This window comes from Microcebus murinus, chromosome 6 (assembly GCF_040939455.1).
Source record: "Microcebus murinus isolate Inina chromosome 6, M.murinus_Inina_mat1.0, whole genome shotgun sequence".
Lineage (NCBI taxonomy): Eukaryota > Metazoa > Chordata > Mammalia > Primates > Cheirogaleidae > Microcebus > Microcebus murinus.
Genome location: NC_134109.1, coordinates 92,704,025 through 92,726,421, shown reverse-complemented (window position 1 = coordinate 92,726,421; position 22,397 = coordinate 92,704,025). Strand labels below are relative to the sequence as shown.

The 22,397-nt window shown below is 37.4% G+C and overlaps 1 protein-coding gene across 2 annotated transcripts in view; it reads left to right on the top strand.

The window, feature by feature from the left end:
* NEDD4 (NEDD4 E3 ubiquitin protein ligase) overlaps nucleotides 1–22,397 on the top strand; it is a 129,127-nt gene that overhangs the window by 94,256 nt on the left and 12,474 nt on the right. For both annotated transcript variants that reach the window (XM_012783074.3, XM_012783072.3), the window contains 10 exons: nucleotides 6,074–6,240; nucleotides 8,094–8,211; nucleotides 8,297–8,464; nucleotides 11,536–11,601; nucleotides 14,324–14,443; nucleotides 15,760–15,963; nucleotides 17,645–17,725; nucleotides 17,945–17,999; nucleotides 18,110–18,168; nucleotides 19,270–19,335. In XM_012783074.3, the coding sequence (XP_012638528.2) occupies nucleotides 6,074–6,240; nucleotides 8,094–8,211; nucleotides 8,297–8,464; nucleotides 11,536–11,601; nucleotides 14,324–14,443; nucleotides 15,760–15,963; nucleotides 17,645–17,725; nucleotides 17,945–17,999; nucleotides 18,110–18,168; nucleotides 19,270–19,335 (1,104 nt within the window). The remainder of the gene's footprint in view (nucleotides 1–6,073; nucleotides 6,241–8,093; nucleotides 8,212–8,296; nucleotides 8,465–11,535; nucleotides 11,602–14,323; nucleotides 14,444–15,759; nucleotides 15,964–17,644; nucleotides 17,726–17,944; nucleotides 18,000–18,109; nucleotides 18,169–19,269; nucleotides 19,336–22,397) is intronic.

Below are 22,397 nucleotides of genomic sequence, written 5' to 3'. Positions count from 1 at the left end.
TTCCTCTATGCACTTGTGTGCTCATCGGTTAGTTCCAATTTAATAGCAAGTACATGTGGTGCTTGTTTTTCCATTCTTTAGATACTTCACTTAGGATAATGGTCTCCAGTTCCATCCAGATTGTTGCACAAAACATTAAGTTATCCTTCTTCATGGCTGAGTAGTACTCCACAGTGTGTATATGTGTGTATGCCACATTTTTTAAATCCATCCACTCATGAATTGGTGGGCACTTGGGTTGATTCCACATCTTTGCAATTGTGAATTGTGCTGCAATAAACATTCCAGTATAGGTGTCTTTTTGATAAACTGACTTCTTTTCCTTTGGGTAAATACCTAGAAGTAGTATTGCTGGATTGAATGGTAGGTCTCCTTTTATTAATAGTTCTTTGAGACATCTCCATGCTATTTTCCATAGAAGTGGTACTAATTTGCAGTCCCACCAACAATGTATACGTGTTCCTTTCTCTCTGCATCCACATCAGCATCTATTGTTTTTGGACTTTTTAGTATTAATAAAAGCCATTCTACTGGAGTAAGATGATATCTCATTGTGGTTTTAATTTACATTTCCCTGATGATTAGTAACATTGAGCATTCTTTCATGTTTATTGGCCATTTGTCTATCTTCTTTTGAAAAGCTTCTGTTCATGTCTTTTGCATGCTTTTTAATGGGGTTGTTTTTTTCCTTGTTGATTTGCTTGAGTTCTTTGTAAATTCTTGTTATGAGCCCTTTATTGGATGTATACCTTGAGAATATTTGCTCCCATTCTGTAGGTAGTCTATTTGCTCTGTTGATTATTTCCTTAGCTGTATAGAAGCTTTTTGATTTAATCAAGTCCCATTTATTTATTTTTGTTGTTGCTGCGATTGCCATTGGCGTCTTTTTTGTAATTTCTTTGCCTAGGTCAATATCTAGCAGAGTTTTTCCTACATTTTCTTCTAGAATTCTTATGGTTTCATACCTTACATTTAAGTCTTTTATCCATTTTGAATTAATTTTTGTGAGTGGTAAGAGATACAGATTCTGTTTCAATCTTCTACATATGGCTATCCAACTTTCCCAGCACCATTTATTAAATAAGGCTTCTTTTCCCCAGTGTATATTGTTGTCTGCTTTGTCAAAGATCAGTTGGCTGTATTTGGACAACTTTGTATATGGGTTCTCTGTTCTGTTCCCTTGGTCTATCCCTCTATTTTTGTGCCAGTACTATGCTGTTTTGGTTTCCAGAGCCTTGTAGTATAGTTTGAAGTCTGATAATGTGATGCCTCTAGATTTTTTCTTTTTGCTTAAGCTTGCTTTGGCTATTCAGGCTCTTTTCTGATTCTAAACAAAGTGTAGAATTATTTTTCCTAGATCTATGAAATATGATGTTAGTGTTTTGATGGGGATTACATTGAATCTGTAAATCCCTTTGGTTGTATGGACATGACATTTTAACAATGTTGATTCTACTGATCCATGAGCATGATATGTTTTTGGGGACTGGAATTCTAGCTGCAAGCTCTGCTACCAGTCAGACCCTGTATGAGTTGCTGAACTTTTCTGAACCTCAGGTTCTTCATTTCCAGAGTGACATAATTGCAGCAGATGCTCCTGGGGTTTTTTTCAGCAGGAAAAATTATAATTTGAAAAAGAGGCAAGAAATACCTGCTTCTTTGAAGGTACATCATCAAAAAGTTTTATCATTTAGTCAGTAACAATTACGTATGGTACCAAATTGCTTTGGAAGGTTCTTTGTTTTGTGCTTGTGTGTGCCTTCCTTAACACATTCGACTCTTTGAGGACCTGCTTAGGTCTGCATAAGAACAGTGGAGCTGAGGGACCTTCCCAAGGGCTAGTATCTCCTTCACATGCTCACATGCTTTGAGAAAGAAAGCTCCTGAACAAGCAGTGAATTTGCAACAAAGCTTTCTGTAATTTTTTTTTTTTTTTTTAAGGAACAGACCTTGGATGAATCTGGAAAATTTTTAAATGCACTAATGAGATTTTCCTTTGTAGGGGAATCTATAGTAATAGAACTTTTTCCCTTCAAATCACAAGTATAAGTTGTCTTAGGCGATCAAAGAACTTGTTATCCTCTCTTAATTCTATATTCACTTATTTGATTAACTTTTTTCTCATTTGTTTTTCTCTGACTTTTCATATAATAATCATTTTTAAAGTATCAAAGATATTTATTTGTTAGAAGTTTCTCTACCTGGCTTTTTGGTGCTCTAGGATATCTTGCATAATGGAATTCTGTTTGAAATGAAGGATGTTTGCTGGAAAGAAAGAGAATTATTTAGTAGCTTAAAAAAATTTAACAGCATTTAATTATTTAGCAACCTACTCCAAGTTTTTCCTACATGCACATATCATAGGATCTCATTCACAGTTTGGTTTGTGTGGTGAGAACTGCTTCACTTCATTTTGTGGTCTCACATCTCAATGTTTGAACTCCCTCAAAATGCACCTTATAATTTCAGACGATGTAAACGTGTAGGAGTTTATTTATGAAAGGCCCTAGGAATTTAAACACATGAATGTCTGCTTATTTATCTTCTGTGTAGCTAATGACCAGAGAAGTCTTGCCTTTAACATCTAGTTTATGACTGAATGTATAAAATCCTACTATTTAAGGAAAACAATTGTAATTTTGAAAATAAGCTCACTCTTAGGCAGTTTTTATTCCTAAATCAAGTATGGCTATAGTAGATAATTACGTAACATTTGATTTTTGTACCTTTTGTAACTTTAGGGTTAGTTGTATGTATTTTACAAAATTAACATATAAAATGTTTGTTTTATCTTTGAATGCTTTCTTTCTAACCCTCTTTCAGGCATAATTGTGGACAATTGCACATTAGCTTTGAGGTTAGTAATTAAGTGAGGTTCATTGATACTTAGAAAATTATTTTGTAAAGAAAAGTAGCTCATCTGTGTTTAATAGGGAGGCATTCTATCCAAAAAATAAAAACTCAGTCTTTCTAAACAGTGTTTGATTGTACAACTTTATCCTTACAAACTTGAAACAGGTTTTCTAGAAAAAAAGGCCCTTAATTAAAGTAATTTTTCTTTCTTTCCTTGAATTTACTTGGGTAACATAAATACAAGAAGCAGATCTTTAAGAGAGAAATCTTCAACAAACTTTTAAAGAAATACTCCTTTGGTACCATTTTCCTAGTTCTGGATATTTTTATAATTCTTTACAGCAGTAGTGAGAACACTTTTGTATTAATAAATTTTATTGCTCTCATAGGAAAGTAATCAGTGATCGATCATATTCAACCAAAAAAATCTCAAGTTAATATTTTATTCTTTTATCAAAAGAAATTCAATTCACATGCTTTTGAAATTGAGAACAGAGAAATAAAATCTGACTCAATATGTGCAAGACTAATTTTAGATAGCTGGATCCTATATAATGATCATTTAAGGGAAAGGAAAGAGAGAAGGAAGATAAACATAGATGGAGAAACAAAGCAAGAAGGATAGAGAGAAAGGAGAGAATGAATGGAATTTGGCCAATAAAAAGAAAAAACAAAATTTAAAGAGATGTCATAGGTTAGGTAAAAAGAAACAAGAAGAAAGAAAATGAGTCAATTTTACTTCCCATCCACATCTCTCTTCCCAAAATAATTCTTTCTGTCTTCTTCCCCAGCCTTTCATCTTCTGTTCTGCCTCAGCCTACAGCTCTCCCACCAGAGCTAGTCAGAACAGACCAACCTTGCTGCAGAAACCCCTATCGTTTTTCTCCCCGATACCGAAAAACATTCCTTTCCTTCCCAGCTCTTTCCCCTGACCCCTCATTTTCAGGCCCAGCCTTCCAGCATAGAGAAATACTTTCCATCTTCTAGGCCGTCACCTGCCTGGCACACAGTGGTCAGTCACTGCTGATCTCCAAGGCCTTAGAACAGGAACTCTGTGTACATTAAAGAAATTATATTTTGTCTATTATCACAGTACCAAAAATGTTTCCCAATCCGTCATTTGTCTATTTTATTTTATTTAGGAGTTTTGGCCATGTACAACTTGGGGGGTTTTGTAGTCAAATTGATGGATCTTCTCTTCTGTGCCTTCTGGGTATGGCATTGTAATTAACAGAATCCCACCCTTAAAATACGTTTTTAAAAGTTCCCGATGTTTGTTCTCATACTTGCTGGTTTTACTTCTTAACATTTAAATATTACTCCACCTGGGCCAGGGCGCGGTGGCTCACACCTGTAATCCTAGCACTCTGGGAGGCTGAGGTGGGTGGATCACTCAAGGTCAGGAGTTGGAAACCAGCCTGAGCAAGAGCAAGACCCTGTCTTTACTAAAAATAGAAAGAAATTAATTGGTCAACTAAAAATATATACAAAAAATTAGCCAGGCAAGGTGGTGCATGCCTGTAGGCCCAGCTACTTGGGAGGCTGAGGCAGGAGGATCGCTTGAGCCCAGGAGTTTGAGGTTGCTGTGAGCTAGGCTAATGTCACGACACTCTAGCTTGGGCAACAGAGTGAGACTCTGTCTCAAAAAAAAAAAAAGTAAATATTACTCCATCTGTAACTTATCCTGGTATAAGGTATGAGGTAGGAATATAAATTTTTCCAAAATAGATACCCATTTTATAAGTAATCTGCCTATTTTCCCACAGATTTGAAACGTCTTTATCATATACTCAATTCCTATAAATTGAGTCTCTTTCTGGGCTTTATGATCTATTGAGCTGTCTCCCTATGTGTGCACCAGTGCCACACAGTAATTATTATAGTTTATAATGTTTTACCTGGTAGGGCTAATCCTCATTCTTTGTTCTTTTTTAGAATTGGGTTGGTTATTCTTCCATGTTTGTGTTTCTATTTGAAGTAGAGAATGGGCTTGTATCCTTATTTTTAAAAATTCATAAAGTAGTTTGATTGGAATCTTGGCAAATTTATAGACTAATTAGGGAAGAACTGACACCTTTGTGAGATTAAGTCTTCCTAGCCAAGATAATATTATGTTTTTTCATTCATTTAGGTCTTCTTTTATGTCCCTTTACAAGCATTGTACAGTTCCTTCACTAGTTTATTTCAGTTTCTGATACTTTCCTAACCATATCAGTATTTAGAAGAATCTTTCACCTACTACTTTTCTGTGAAGAGGTTTCTTGTATAATAGCATTAACTCTTGCTACCCTTTTCAGTTAATTCCTTACTTTAATTAATCTAGCTAAGGCTTTGTGTTTACTTTGCCCCTTTCTAGTCTCAGAGAAACCAAACTTCCAATGCATTTTTTTAAAATCTTTCTTTGGCTATTTTATGACTTTAGCAAAATGCATTGCCTTGATCCAGAACAGAAAGAGAAAAATCAAACAAGAGAATTATAATGAATTTTCAATCACTAGAGAGTTCACTATAGCAATTATTTCTAAATCATTTGCCCTTCCATGTCATGCCTCTAGGTATGTGACCTTTATCTAGTGATATTTTTTTTTTTCATGTCTCGGATAGTTACTGATTTCCACCATAAGCAAGGTGCTTTCTCTGTGAAAAAGACAATGGCCAATGAGACCATCCTTGTTCTTCATTCAGTTGCTAATAATTTAGAGAATAGCCTAAGATTACACTAGCACTTTAAACTAGGCTTCCCAATTTCTCAGTGCTTTCCAACTTTGCATTGTTGTTTATGTAAAAGATTTTTTGTCTTTTTTTCTATATGTTTTTTATATTTTATTTTTAATTGACAAATATTAATTGTATATGTTTATAGGGTACAGAGTGATGTTTTGATACATGTTTACAATGCGAAATGATTCAATCAACCTAATTAAATCCATCGCCTCACATACTTGCTTTTTGTGTGTCAAAATTTAAAATAGATTTATTTTAAAACTTTTTTGAAAATGTAAAGACAATTTCAAACAAAATTTAAATAGATATTTTGCAAAACAATCTTCTTTGTCATAAAATATTCATATTTTCTGAAAAGTTGACGATGTGCTAATCCTATCAATGCATAATTTCTGGACCTGGATATAATAAATCTCCTTTAAAATTTGTTTTAGCATATAATTGATAAGGTTAAAAAAAAAATCAAGAACAAACTTGTTAACATCCTGTTTTTCAGCCTGGCTGGGTTGTTTTGGACCAACCAGATGCTGCTTGCCATTTGCAGCAGCAACAAGAACCTTCTCCTCTACCTCCAGGATGGGAAGAGAGGCAGGATATCCTTGGAAGGACCTACTATGTAAACCATGAATCTAGAAGAACACAGTGGAAAAGACCAACCCCTCAGTATGTGATGATGGCTTTCACATTTGTAATCTAGATATGTTTTTGACTACTAATTTCCATTTTGAAGTCATGTCTCAAATGGATTCATAACAGTATAGGGGTCCATAAACTGGAAGAATACCCAGACTTTATGGCCTGGGGCTTAAAAAATACTACCTCAGCTGTTTCTTTTTTTTTTTAATGATTTAATAATACTCAAAATTATTTGAATCACAGATGCTACTCTTTTAATTGTCTCTTAATTTTAATAAATTTTTAATTATTATGTAGCCACAAATGGTACATTTTTCTCTTTAGACTGATTTAGAAAATCTCGGAGACTTTTTGTAGTTTGTTGTTAAAATATAATAAAATGTTAATTTCTATAGCACCTTATTTTTTAAATACAAATTATTTGTAAACTATAAAAGAATCAACAGTAAAGGTCTCATGTTAAACACCGATTTGACAATCTGGTCAATGTAGGTATAACTTCCAACATGCACAGATCAAGGACAGAATGACCTTTGACATATTCTAACTTATGTCTCCTCAGTGATGTTTTTTCTTTTACCAACATAAGATAGTATATGCATTTGTAAATTCTCCCATTATTCATATTTATTACTAAATTGCCCTCCATTTTTCCTTCCGTATAGTCTTATGAAATCTTTCTTTAGTCTTCTGTCGTTTAATACATACTTAAAATTTTTTTATCTGTCCATTAGCCTCCTAATTTTTGGCTTTGATATTTTGTGTCTGATATATGCCAAGCACTTTGATAGATATTTTCTGTTCTTGAATCCTTCCAAAAACTCAGCAATCCAGTTTCTTCATGGCACAGAAGCATCAGTCTTTGTAGAATGACATACAGATTCCAGAATTGAAGGCACTATAAAATTCTGCAAAATTGCCCCATTGCATACCTCAGTATTATGGCAAGCCTGACTTCAGCAGAATCACATTACTTTCCCTATGGCTAATGTCATTTTCAGGTAGCCAAAATCAAATATTCAGGGAGAAAAAAACTGAGGCATTCTCTTAGAACCATCTGTCAAAATTATGTTTTTTTCAGCTACAGTACAGTAAGCTTTGGTCTTCTGACTATTTTGGGCTCATATGACATTAAATAAATTAACAATAATTTTGTATATCTAAATAATATTCGTGATTTGATAGTCTGGTTATATTAACTGCAAATAACTATAGTAATATAACTTATAAATGACTGGGGTAAGGGTGTTCAATCTGATTTATTGTAGCTTTTCTAAACTCAGTCCTTTTCTGTTATCCTTTTTCAGACCAGGCCCATGACTGGATATGATCAAAAACAAATAATATTTAATCCCTAATCTATTGAGCTTTTAATTATAGAATCCTTACACTCTCTCTCATTCTGCCCTCTGCATTCATGCATAGGGAGCTCTATTCCTGGCTTAAAAACATTTCTAGAATATGTATTGTCTGATTCACAAAGATGTGTTTGTAACTCTAGAGCTACTTTAGATTTTACTCTTGTAATGTGGTAAAATAATAATATAATGAAATGATTTATGAACCTCTCTGATATTCATTCATTCAACAAATATTTTTCAGTGACCGTATGTGTCAGACAGTATCCTAGACACAACGATGAACTAAAATATCAAAGTCAGACTCATTACACATTTTCCCGAAAAACTTTTTAAATCCATGAGGGACTCTGAAGGTACCAATGTGCCCACCACTTAATCTATATATATTGCAATAGCCTTTGGCCAAAAACAATAAATTCTTATCTAATATAGGTAGTTTTTAAAATGATAACAGAGTCTTTGACTATCATTTTCACTATCTTAAGACAAGGGTGATGGCTTTTTATACTTCCAATACAGGGACAACTTAACAGATGCCGAGAATGGTAACATTCAACTGCAAGCACAACGCGCATTTACCACTAGGCGGCAAATATCCGAGGAAACAGACAGTGTTGACAACCGGGAGTCTCCCGAGGTATGGATAGTTTCCTAGTTCTCATTGACAGACACATGTTATGGCAATAAATTATAGTATGTATGGCTTATTCTGTTCATTTTAGAACTGGGAAATCATAAGAGAAGACGAAGCCACCATGTGCAGCAATCAGGCCTTCCCATTGCCTCCACCGTCAAGTACCTTGGATCCTCAGCCTCACCTTGCAGAAGAATTGTACGCCAGGCTCACCGTGGGTGGAAACTCAGCCACCAGCCAGCCAGTATCCAGCTTAGTAAGATGCCCTTAGATTTTGTTACGGCTTCAGGATTTTATGTTGTACATATTATGCCATTCAACAGCTAACTTTTGCATAAAATTTTGTCTTAAATGGCATGTAACAATATGCTGGGGACCTTGAGACTTTACAGCATGGTCATTTTTCAATATCTTGACTAATGGTATGGACCAGAGTCAGGAGTCCAAATGTCCATTTATGTCAGCACCCTCCAGCCAGAAACCACCAAGAACACTGCAGTTGAACAAGTTGGGTTTATTACTTGGTTCAGCAAGGAACACACACCACAGGTGTCTCAGTAGCAGGGTGTTAGAAAAGACTTAAAGGGTTGGGCTCATGTTAGGTGATTTTGAGTAAGGTTTTAGTAAGGGTTTGTGTTAGATGCCGCCAGGAAGCAGGGGTAACTTTGTGATTGTGTATCTCAAATCTTATCTATAGTGAGGCTAAAGCTATGACTGTCAAAGAAGAGCGGTCACTCAACATTTGCCAGTTGGGGAAATACTTGGTATTTTGTAGCTTTGGCAACGTTTACATTTTGTCTTTATTCAGACACGGTTATAGAATGGTCTTGATCCTATCTAGGAGTGCCAGGCCACTTCCTGGGTGTCAGGGGCTGCTTTTCTCTTTCTCAGCTATAATTAAGTTTTAATATTATATCACAGATGTCGGCAACACACACTTGTGAATAAGAGCTGCTGTGCTTTGATTAACAAGGAGATAAATGACATTCTCACTTCAGCAACTACTATAAAAATTCTTGTCTGTAGGGCTCAGAAGCAAGTATTCCAGCATACGCTGCCACAGCGAGACATTCATGGCTACCTGTCTAATCTGTATCATCGAGGGAGATCCAGTAGAAGACAAGGATGGTTGTCTGAGGATGCTATTGATCATTTCCAGTCGGGGTTCCCCTGCTTTTCATTCAGTTAGTAAATATTGAGAGCTGATCATAGGCAAGGCACTATATGCTAGTTACTGGGGATATATCAGTAAATAAAAAAGACAAAAATCCCTTACCTCCTTGGCATTTATATACTAGTGCAGGGGTCCTATTACCTGTGGGCCACATCGGCAGCTGCGTATTACAGTAAATAAAGTATCACTGGAATACAGCCACACCTATTTAAGTATTGCCTCTGGCTGCTTTCATACCATATCACCCAAGTTAGTTATATTAATAACAGCCACCATATGGCCCATCACAGGTATTTACTGTCTAGACCTCAGTAGGAAAAGATTGCTAACTTCTGTTCTAGCACCTTCTCCAAGAAGCTTCACCATAGATAGCTGTATGTGAATAGCTGTATGAATATGGAGGAACAGATCCACCTGTCTGGCCTCCTTTCTTTCTTCTGTCCTGTCTTCCATTCATTCCATTGTTTCTCATGACAGTGGAAAAGGTCAGTCAAAGACTGAAAGGATAAGCTATTTTGATTTGCTGGTGATAAATCACATAGGATTTCATTCCCTTTCCTCCTGATATTTTTTTATAATTGTAAAAGTAGTACATGGCACCCATACAATGTAATACTATGCAGCCAGTGAAAAGAATGAGGTGGCTTTGAGTGTTTATGCTGTATGGAACAACCCCTAAGAGATATTAGTACAAAAAAAAAACCATCCAGGTACAGAACAATGTCTTCGCTGTGCTACCATTTATCTAAATTATTTAAACAACAGAATAAATATATGTATGATATATCTTGAAAACTAAACAGAAAATTGGCAACATTGCTTCCCTCTCAGGAGAGGAACAAGGTGAACAGGGCATATATCTTTTTGAGTTTTATACCATGTGTGAGTATTACCTATTCAAAACAAATAATTGATTATTTTCAAAGCATTGTATGGTTATGGTGAAACATTGAGATAGTATTGCGGTGCATAAGATAAATCTTCCATCTTACCTCTAACATATGCTCCATCAGTCACTATTAATAGATATATTGTCTTAAACATTTTTTATGTATTCATAAACATGTATGCATACACATGTATTTGTATATAATTTTTTAACCTGAGATCATCTTAAACAGATGATAATTTGCATTTTTCACTTGCCCTATGTTGGACATTGGATCATCTTAGTAAAATATTGTGGATGTACTCTTTAAAACTGACAAGAGCAATCATCAAACTCTGGCATATTTCATGGTACAAGTAACCCTTAAGGTATTTCACCAGTCTCCTGTTGATAGACTTAGATTGTTTACAGCTCTTTGTTACTATAAACTGCACTACAGTGGATATTCTGGGTTAATGTATACGTGCATTATGAACTTGACATCATTAAATAACAAAACTAAGATAGTTCAGATAGCAACACCAGCATGTATATAAAGGTACAGGGAAGAAAGGATCTGGGATTTTCAGGAAACAAGTAATCTGGAATGCCCAGCAGGTAGGTTGTGAGCTGGGAAGCAGATGAAGAGGTCAGGGAGAGGGGAAGGTAGTGGAGCTCAAGAAGCATCATGTTCTGTGCTGTGATGGGCTTCGGCTCGAAACAGGCGGGACCAGATCTGCGTGTAGGATGCTCTCTGGCTGTGGCGCACAGGCTAGAAGAATGGGCTTAAGGAAATGAGACTCGAAGCAGGAAAACCTGTAACGATGTTGCTGCCGTAATAATCAAGGTGGCAAATAATAAAAGCTTGAAATTAAAGGGGAAAAAACAAACTTGAACTACAGTAGAGAGGGGATATAGTTGAAAATTAGTAAAGAAATAGACTGAATAGGATGGGTGCTGCCCACTGACAGGAGGAAGACCAGAGCGGGAACGGGATTGAGCGGGTGTGGGTGGGGAAAAACCAAATCCAGATCTGGACACGTTGAGGGGGTATCTGTTACGCATTCAAGACAAAGGGTCCAGGAGGCAGTCCAGCTCTGGGGGAGCAGTGGGAAGGCATCTGCACGTGGCACTGAGAGTGGCGAGGGCTGTCACTTGCAGTCCCCACAGTGATGTCCTAGCTGGCCCCCTCCTCTCCCGCCCAGTCACCCTCACTACCTGTCTACCGCTCAGAGATGAGTCAAAGATCTAAAGGTATCATCCTTCTGTTGTGTTTTATTACAAGAACCATTCCAGCAGAAGAGGCAGCTTGCAAGCCTATTCTTTTGAGGAACAGCCTACACTTCCTGTGGTGAGTTTCATCCTCTCCCCTCAGTCTTTGATAAAACTATAAAACTCAGCACCTTTTTTGTTTTCTTAGAAGACTGAATGTGAATTTTTGACTGGGAACCAGTTGCAGGAAACCAACACAGCACAGAATCTAGGCTCCTGGCAGTGCGGTTGGGGAGGGAACCCTGAGACAGATCTTTAAAGACAAACCTCAAGGAACTGTCACTCTCATATTAAGAAAGCAAAGCCTCTGAGTGCTGGTGGCTGTGGGTGGTATCTGGGCTTGTTGGTTGAAGCCCCGTGCTGGCTGCAGGTCGTCTGCTGTGTGCCCCATGCAATTTGGAATTGTCGTGTCCAGCTGTCTCTGTTCTGCACATGGCGTGTGGCATCCAGCCTTTGTACATCCATGGCGTCTAACAGCCCAGTCTGCCCTGTACACGTGAAGCATCAGTCAGGGTTTGGTCACTCAGGGAGGTGTGCACTGGGGTTGGCAGGCCTGGCGGCCAGGTTAGAGTGTGTCATTCCCCCCCCCCTTTCCTCCACTCTCATGTTCACCATTCTGCTGGGGCCTTGTGCTTCCTGCTCAGTGGTTTCCGAGCTGCAGGTTGGACTTTAAGAACTTCATGCCTACACCGTTGACTCCCTTGTGGTTTCCCAGCCTCCAGCCTCTTCCTAACTCAAGTTTCACTACTCTGAGTTTGCCTCTCCTTTACATAGCCCCCACTTGTTTCTTAAACCAAATTAAAATTCCTGGGCTCCCAGCTTCTTCAGCTTACCTTTCTCCTTATCCACCCACAGAAGCCTCCTGCTGTCTTCATCCCCGTCTGTGCTTTTTCTTCCTAGGAGGCTGACCCCATGTCCTAATTCTCTCCTGCTTCTGAGCCTGTGCACATTCTATTTCCCTACTTGGAATGGCCTCCTCACTCTTTCCACCAACCATTTGTAATTTTGAATGACAGTCTGTATAGCAGTTTTGAAAAGTAGAGTGTGTTTTTGCTTTTATAGAAGTTCCAGCATAGGAGTGCAGAGGTGCCAAGATCCTCAGCCCAAAAGTAGTTCATTTGTTTAAAAAGATGGCACAGACTCAGAGAGGGACACAGGTCATGTGCTGAGGAAAGAGGGACACCCACATGTGCGCTCCATTGGCTTGGTCAGTACTGACCATCAACAAGAGGGTAAATGCCATTGAGAGGTGGCCTTCACCAGCCTTGCTCTCCCTTGTGGTCACCTCTCTGACCTCTTCCATTAGACCAGAACCTGCTCAGGCAGAGTTCCTTGGCATTTTTCCTACTGCACCTTAGAATGTCCTCCATCCAGTGAAAATGTTGAATTTGTTCTATGTACCAGAAAAACTTGTTTCTGTGCATCTTTTTCTCAGTATATTGATTAGGGCTTTTTCTGAGCTTTCTTGAAGTATAATTTACAGAAGTATAATTTACCATAAAACCCAGCCATTTTTGAATGTACAATTAAAGAGTTTTTGTAAATGTAAACATTGTGCAAACATCACCACAATCAAGTTTAAGAATACTCTGCCACACCAAAAATTTCCCTCAATCCCTATGCCTGCTCTCAGCCCCAAATGAACACTCTTCTGCTCCCTGTTGCTACAGTTTTAGCTTTTCTAAAAACTTCATACAAAGGGAATCACAAGTATGACATCTTATGTGTCTGGCCTTTTTTACTTAGCATGGTGTTTTTTGTTGTTTTTTTTTTGAGACAGAGTCTCGCTTTGTTGCCCAGGCTAGAGTGAGTGCTGTGTCAGCCTACCTCACAGCAACCTCAAACTCCTGGACTCAAGCAATCCTACTGCCTCAGCCTCCCGAGTAGCTGGGACTACAGGCATGCGCCACCATGCCCGGCTAATTTTTTCTATATGTATTAGTTGGCCAATTAATTTCTTTCTATTTATAATAGAGACGGGGTCTCACTCTTGCTCAGGCTGGTTTCAAACACCTGACCTCGAGCAATCCGCCTGCCTTGGCCTCCCAGAGTACTAGGATTACAGGCATGAGCCACCGCGCCTGGCCAGCATGATGTTTTTTGGATATATCCATGTTGTTGCCTGTCTCACTAGTTCATGGTATTCCGTAATATAGATATATCCACTATGATTCATAGATACTCACAAGTTCAAAATTCAAAATGACAAAAGGAGGACCAGACTTAGGACTATTTTAAGTAAGCCTGAAAATAACCAGACCTCTCTTTGTTCATTTTTAATAGACAATGATAAACAGCATCTCCTAGCCCTTAGAGATATACAGTAGGGGTAACTTTTAACTCGGCACATGACTGTGATTTCTATAGTTAAATTACCTGGGTTCAAATCTCAGCTCTGTTTCTTACAGACAATGTATCATAATAAATTACTTCAACTTTTCAAGCTGCATTTTATTCTTCTATAAAATGGGCCAGTATTAGCAATTATCTCATTAAAATTTGGGGGTTAAATGACATGATCTATATTAGAGCACTCAGTGTGTGCAGTTGTTATTGTTAACATGTTTTATTAGTGATGTTATCTCTCTTATCATTATTGTCTGTTTTGCTGTTTTTTCCCAAGTGAAATACTATGTACTTTATTTTGTATACTTTAAAATAGTATTTAAAATGTTCAAAATAAAATAAAACAAAATGTGGTTCATTTTAAAGAGAGCTAGTTGTGAAGAAGAGGTGTGAGATTCCTTTTAAAGGATTTTTTTCTAATTAATAATTAAATCTCCCGTTATTTTTCACTTTAGCTTTTGCCTACTTCATCTGGATTACCACCAGGTTGGGAAGAAAAACAAGATGAAAGAGGAAGATCATATTATGTGGATCACAATTCCAGAACTACTACTTGGACAAAACCCACTGTGCAGGTACCCTGCAATCTTCTCTATTAACTTATTTTCTTACGGGATTTAAATGGTCACATTCCTATGTGAACTGTTACATCACTGTGTAGTATACACTGGATACTTATAGCATCTTCTAATTATTTTCTGACATTGATGCTGAGTGTCCCCTATTTTCTGTGGATCTCTGGTATATACGAATTACCACTTGTTATTATGTAAAATAAGTCCAAGTGGGAATAAAAGGACAAAGTAAATGATCTAGTCTTTGTGTGGTTTTATAATTTGAATGGTTAAGATCATTATTTTACTAAAAAATAATCTTGGTGATTGATATCTGTATGATGTATGATGATCTGTAAATGTATGATGATGACACTTCATCTTTGGCAACAGTGAGTATCTTTCATAATACTTCCTTGTGTCTGGCAAAATATTTATCTTATCGCCATTTCTCTTGTTGAGAAATTTTTTAACACTGAAAAGTACAGAGAATAATATAGCAAATATATGCATTCTTCACCCCCAGAATTTACCACTGTTGACAAGTTACCATATTCATTTTATTTTTAAAAATAAAGAGTCTCACAGATTAAGCTAAATTCCTTTTAGCCAAGCTCTTGGTCCCATTCCCCAGAGGGAATCCCTGGCTTGAGTTTGCTATGTATTTTCTAGCCTATTTTATATAGAGCTAAACAGTGTAAAATATTGTTTGTGGCCATGTGTTTCAAATTTTGCGTAGATGTTATGCCCTGTAAATCCAAATTTGTTTTTTGCTCAACATTGTTTTAAAGCCCTACCCATGTTGGTATAGATGTAGCGTGTTTCTTTGAACTACTAATATTCCATCATGTGAATATATTGCATTTCAATTATCCATTTCTATAGCAGATATTTGCCATTCATTTTGTCTACCCAGCATTTGAATCTACTTCTGTGTATGAGGAATTCCCCACTTTATGAGTTTTAGGGGAGCAAAGACAACCTCCTCCTGCAGGCACTGTGGCCCCCCTTGCAGTAAGAGCTCAAGCCTGTGGATCCAGCATCCTCGTTCAGATGCATCCACAACAGAACGTTAGCCACCATCTGACCGCTTGAGAACTAGCTGAGAAATTATAAATTATTGTAGAAATAAAGTTTGACAAAACACTCAATTGGGAAAAAGTTATTTAAAATGTTAGGGAAAAATGAATGTCATAACTACATTTGAAAATGAGCCTCATATGTTTAGGGCCTATTTATAAGAGTGTATTCTACTTGCAGGTTAAGTTACCTTTTTAACTGCAGCTATTTGTGTGTTCTCTATATAATAGTACAACACGATTTAATTAATGTGCTAGGCCACAGTGGAGACCGGTCAGCTGCCATCAAGCAAGAGTTCTTCTGCAGGCCCTCAACCACAGGTCCCCACGAGTGATTCTGCACAGCAGGTGACCCAGCCATCTGAAATTGAGCAAGGATTCCTTCCTAAAGGCTGGGAAGTCCGGCATGCACCAAATGGGAGGCCTTTCTTTATTGACCACAACAGCAAAACCACTACCTGGGTAACTCTTCAGTTTAAATTATAACAACAATAATAATCTCTTCTGTGTAGTTCTTTGTAATCTTTAGTATAACCTATGTTTCCTGGTATTCATTAAAAGATATGTTGAATTCTTAATATTATTTAAACTCAGAATATGCTTATGTCTCTTTTTAATATTGTTTAGGGACCAGGTATGGTAGCTCATACCTGTAATCCTAGCACTCTGGGAGGCCAAAGTGGAAGGATTGCTTGAACCCAGGGGCTTGAGACCAGCCTGGGCAATAGAAACACTTCATCTCTAAAAAAAATAAATAAATAAAAATTATCTAGGTATGGTGCTGTACACCTATAGTCCCAGCTACTCAGGAGGCTAAGGCAGGAAGATTGCTTGAGCCCAGGAGTTTGAGGTTGCAGTGAGCTATGATGACACCACTGCACTCCAGCCAGGGCAGTAGAGCAAGACTCTGCCTCAAAAAATATATGTATGTATAGCTTTGGATTGTTCTGGAGATACTCATGTTTACTTCCTACTTCCAGCTTTTAGCTCACCAGCCATAAATGCACAGGAAGTTATGGAGTAATAATCCTTTACCTTTGTATGAGGCTTCATAGTTCCAAAGTGCTTTTGAATCCATATCTCATTTAATATCAAAAAACTCTTATAAGACTAGGAAGAACAAGTATTTTTATTTTAAGATAAGGCATAAAGTTGTTTAATGGTTGGTTTACCACTAATAGAAAAATTAGTCAAAATTAGCAGCAGATAGATTTTAATTAACTATTAAAAAGACTAATATAGTATAAATGAAACTAAAATTATTTAATAAATTATTTAATGAAATATTAAAATAATAATATATATAAATGAAACCAAATAAATTGAGTTTTGTTCTCTTTTTTAACTATCTGAATTGCGTTTAATAAGCTTTGGGGGCGTACCTTCCTATCTTTCAAAAGTGTTAATAAATCAACACTTGGCAAGGTTCATAACTGTAATACTAGCACTTTGGGAGGCCAAGGTGGGAGGGTGGCTTGAGGCCAGGAGTTTGACACCACCCTGAGCAACACAGCAAGACCCCAACTCTACAAAAAATAGAAAAATTAGCAAGGCGTGATGGTGTGTGCCTGTAGTCCCAGCTACTTGGGAGGCTGAGGCAAAAGGATTGCTTGAGCCCAGGAGTTTGAGGTTGCTGTGAGCTATGATCATCATGTCACTGCCTTCATGCCCGGTCAACAAAGCAAAACCCTGCCTCCCAAAAAGTAAAATATAAAAAAAAAAAAATCAACACTTGAACATATAGGTACCAAAAAGCATGTTCGGGGGCTTAGAAATAACCTGTAGTCCAATTTAATGTTCCATTCTTTCACCAGTTTATATGTAGAGAAAAGCCCCATGTAGTAACACAATTCCTAAAGAGTGGGGCAAAATACCCTGAATGGTTTCTGTGAAAAGGATGATCAGTTAGTAGTGAATCCTCTCTGAGAACTGATTATTATTCCTTTTAATATTATAGCCTGAGAGTGATAGATTTCAGAAGGAGAAATTATGTCACAGATTAAAGAAATAAAGCGTAAATGGACTTTTACAAGAGAATATTTTAAATATCCATGGGTATTAGAAAACATGGTAACAGATTGACTTTCATTACTTTAAACTTTATTGTGTGTGCCTTGTCTTTTTATTTATTCTACCAAAAAAGGAAGATCCAAGATTGAAAATTCCAGCTCATCTGAGAGGAAAGACATCACTTGATTCTTCCACTGATCTGGGGCCTTTACCTGTAAGTTTACAGAACTACTCCCAATCTAACTGGGCTATCGCAAACATTTTGTATTTTGGGATATAGTTCTTTAACAACTATAATTAATGTTATTATAAAAAGTGTTGATGCCTTCTACTACAAATGAAATACACAAATTAGCCCTATAACCATGCTGTTTTTCTATCCATATATCAAAAATCCTGTCCTAAAATAATTGATATACATTCTTAATTATAGCCAGGATGGGAAGAGAGAACTCACACAGATGGAAGAATCTTCTACATAAATCACAGTATGTGCAGTGTGATTTTTCATTACACCGTTTTTTGTAATACTGAATTTTTAATTCTGCAATACTGAATTTTGTGCATAAGAACATTTTTTTTTTCTTCTTCCCTTCAGATATAAAAAGAACACAGTGGGAAGATCCTCGGTTGCAGAATGTGGCAATAACTGGACCAGTAAGTCTCTGTGTGTCAGTGTGCTGGGATGGGATTGTCCTCTCACCTGTCCCTTCAGGGGACCCTTCACCTGGTCCCCTCTCACCTGTCCCTTCAGGAGCAAATGGTCAAGGGCATAACCCTTCAGGCACTGAGAGGAGAGAGAGCACATTTGCCGTTCTCTCCTCTCCCCACCACCTCTACTCCAGTCCGGTTATTTGAAAAGATTCTATAAAGTCATTAATTATCCTTGCCCTACATAATAGCATTGAAAAACTAGTGAATTCAGACACTCAAAGTGCTAAGGAAGTGAGCTGCTGAGCTCAGCTGGTACTTGCCATTGTCTGAAAGAGAATGTTGACAGTCCTCAGCAGGTCAGAGAGGAGCCCAGGGTGGATCAGGATGAGGAAGCAGCAGCGCCCTTTCAAATCCAGGGTCATGTCCTAAACTTTTGGGTAGAAATCGTTGTGTTAATAAATGCCCAGTATATAAGACACGCTGCATTTAAGTATAAACATTACCATGTATGACGATTATACTACTCTTGAGTCTGATTAATGACCGAATTATTATCCTCTTTTATAATATATAGCTACTTTTCCCATTTTTATTCAGATTTCAGTTGTTTCTAATTCACAAAAATAAGGAAAATTGTAGAGGTTTCTTTTAGATTACTCTTCAGTAGCTTGATGTGTGTAGTCTTTTAAAATAATGGATAAAAAAGGCAACTTTCCTCAGAGTTCAAGGAAAAAGTACACTGTTCAAATTGTTCCTTCAATGGAGAAATCACTTTGAAAGTCTTGTTAGAAATGGAAATTTTTGTTTCTAATATTTCTTTACTTGGAAGAAATTTCCTATTTCTGGCATATTGCATTTTAAGAACACTGCATGATGAAAATTACAGCCATAGAAATTGCTGAATACAATTTTATCTTAAACCAAGAAATTAAACATTTTAAGGTTTTGTATTTGTTTTTCTTGTAATTAAACTTCTCTGTCCAAATATTCTCTTTTAATACCCTTAACTTATGTTCATAAAATACCCCAAGGGGAACTTTTAAAATTGTTCCAGGCAAAAGGCAACCTAAACCATCTTTATTTTTCCAAAATTTTCAACTAAAGGCAGTGCCCTACTCCAGGGATTACAAGAGAAAGTATGAGTTCTTCCGAAGAAAGTTGAAGAAGCAGGTTAGTGATATTTATAATACGTACTTAGGAATGATCATTATATAGGCTGAAAGTAATGGTAAATGCATTTGAAAAAGTAATAGAAAATTCTATATTTGTAACTACTTTGAATGAATAGTTTCTCATAGAGAAAGGATACTTATTTTTTTTGAGCTGTTATATCTCATTAGAGACCATCATTATTTTATGTCTTTGTTTTTCAAAATATTTCATAATATAGAAAAATAGTATTAAAAGGTTGCTTTAACGAGTTCTTACCTGCCGTTTTCTTGTGGGGTGTTGGGGGCTTGGTCTTCATAGAAATTGAGCAAGAGTAGCTTGGGAGATTATCTTCTGGCCTAGTCTTGGATTATATTGGAGGACTCTCTGGATTCCTTTACTATAATATTAATACTTTGACTTGTCTTCCAGTGATAGTCATTCTTTACAGCTTTAGATATATCTCTGCATAATTAAAAAATACAACTGTGAGCAGAACAGTGGTCTTGTTACTTGTGTCCTTACGCTTATCAGTTATGTTCACTACGCTTTTTTCCATCACTGCAATTTCAATGTTTGAAACTAAACTCATCATCTGTCCATTTCATTTCTGTTGGTATCAACCATTTTTAATGCCTTTCTAATTTGCTCATCCTTTCCCCCTTTCCCTGCAGTTTAGGGATACTGCCACAAGGTGGCTATATTGGGTTACACTTTCCTACACTGTAAGCCAGAAGCTTGCTTTTCCAAAGATTCAAAATGGTGTGTCTGCTACCACAGATTTTTCATCCAAAATTTTTAACAAAAATGAAATATGATAGTTCAGTGTAAATATTTTATGTCCTAATAAAGTCCTTAAATACTAGCAGCCTTTTAAATTCATTTTAAAGAATTTAAGATTACCCGGAATTTGTTTTCTACTTCTAGCTTTGGGATTTTAAATCTTTTGTTTATTTCTTGTTCTGGTAGAGTTTTTCATTCTTAAAGAAAATATGTTGGTGGAATAGAAGCACTAGCTTCTCCATTTGCCAGTCTGAGTGCTTGAAACACATTACAATATCTAATTGTTAATGTCTTCCAGGCAGCAGGAGATAGGAGACAGGCTTTTGGTAACAGACCACAGAACACAAAAACTGTAATGAAAACAATAATATTTATCGATTTCTCACTATATACCAGGCATTATTCTTATCAGTTTGCATGTGTTATTCATTTAATCTCTGCAATAACTTTGTACAGAAGGGACTGTTATCACAGTTTACAGATGAGGAAACTGAGGCACAGATAGAGTAGGTAATATGATCGAGTCCCATGGTTATTCAGTGGAAAAGCCAAGTGGTCTAGTTCCAGAGTCCATGCTCTTCACAAACATGACGTATCATATTGATGATTAAGAGAGAAACTTTGTACAGAAGTTACCCAGAATGCAACAAAGGTGTATAAAAGGGATAAACATATAAAAGAAAGGTTAAGAGACACTTAGTCATTCCAGGAGAGAATCAAGATCATGAAGAGGAGGCTGAGAATCTGAATCCTCAGATTAACAAAAAGTCTCAAGCAGGATTGCAAAAATAAAATCTATATCTAGACACATGATAGCAAAAAAAAAGCAGGGCACCAAGACAGAGATAAAAATCAAAGCTTGAAGGCCTTGAGCTATTTTTTTTTTTCTTTTAGAGACAGGGTCTCACTCTGTCACCCAGGCTAAAGTGCAGTGGTGCCAAATACTGTGTAAGCACTTTTTTTCCCCCAGAGCCTCACTCTGTCACCCTGGGTAGAGTGCCATGGCGTCATCATAGCTCACAGAAACCTCAAACTCCTGGGCTCAAATAATCCTCTTGCCTGAGCCTCCTGAGTAGCTGGGCCTACAGGCACATGCTACAACACCCAGCTAATTTTTCTATTTTTAGTAGAGATGGGGTCTTGCTCTTCTTCAGGCTGGTCTTGAACTCCTGAGCTCAAGCAATCCTCCCACCTCAGCCTCCCAGGATTACAGGTGTCAGCCACCGTGCCTGGCCCTGTGTAAGCACTTAAAATGGATTCTCGCATTAAGTCTTGAAACTACTCCATGAGGATAGATGTTATTATCCCTGTTTTATAGATAGGAAATTCAGCCTTAGAAAACAAACGCATGTAACTTGCCCAAAGTCTCACACTTAGTGACAGGTGGAGTCTAGGACTTGCACACAGGCCTGATTCCAGAATCCATGCTCTTGTCTGCTACTCAGTTCAGACTCTAAGCCTTCTCCCGTAGCCTTCTCTTCTTCTATTACCATTGCTCCTTCACAGCTACGTTTGTCTTCTCTCATATGTCCTCTCTACCCCTATTTCAGGGGTCTTTCACTGACCAGTGTGCCTCTTGTCCCTCCTCCTTAAAACCACCTTCTACCCCCTATCCCATCAGCTTCTAAAAACCCACCAATCTGATCATGTGGCTCCCCTGCTCAGAAACTCTCTTCCCAGTCAGCCATTCACCACTTGTCCCTTCTCTGGCCCCAGACTACTTTCCCACCTTCTTCTTTCACTGTAATCCCTGCTTTTCTTTCCCTTCTTCTCCTCCCTCTAATACCCTCTAGCTGTTAAATCTCCCAGGCCCCTCAAACCGGCTGTTCCTCAGTCCTTCCCGCCCTTCCTCTCCAAGTTTCCTCAATGGCCTCTTCACAGTTACCAGCTCAATCTTTTATGCCCTAATAAAACATTGTTTGTATCTCTATTACCATGTTTCCCCGAAAATAAGACCTACCCATAAAATAAGCCCTAGCAGAATTTCTAAGCATTTGCACAATAGAAGCCCCACCCGGAAAATAGCCCTAGTGATGGGCGTGGCTACGCAGCTATCTGCACAGCCCGTGCATTTCGTCATGGAGTGAAAAAGAAGACGAGCAGCCCTTCTCGTCTGCCCCAGGAGAGCTTGATTGCTCGACATGAGAGATTGGGGCCAATGGTTCTAAAGGAAACACAGTCGAAAGAAATTCAGGATGCAATTCGGGGTTTGGAGAGTTATGATGATGTTCCAGAAGAAGATGAATTAACTATATTTGAATAAATGTAGATTGTTGTACTGTACTTAAAAAAAAAATAAC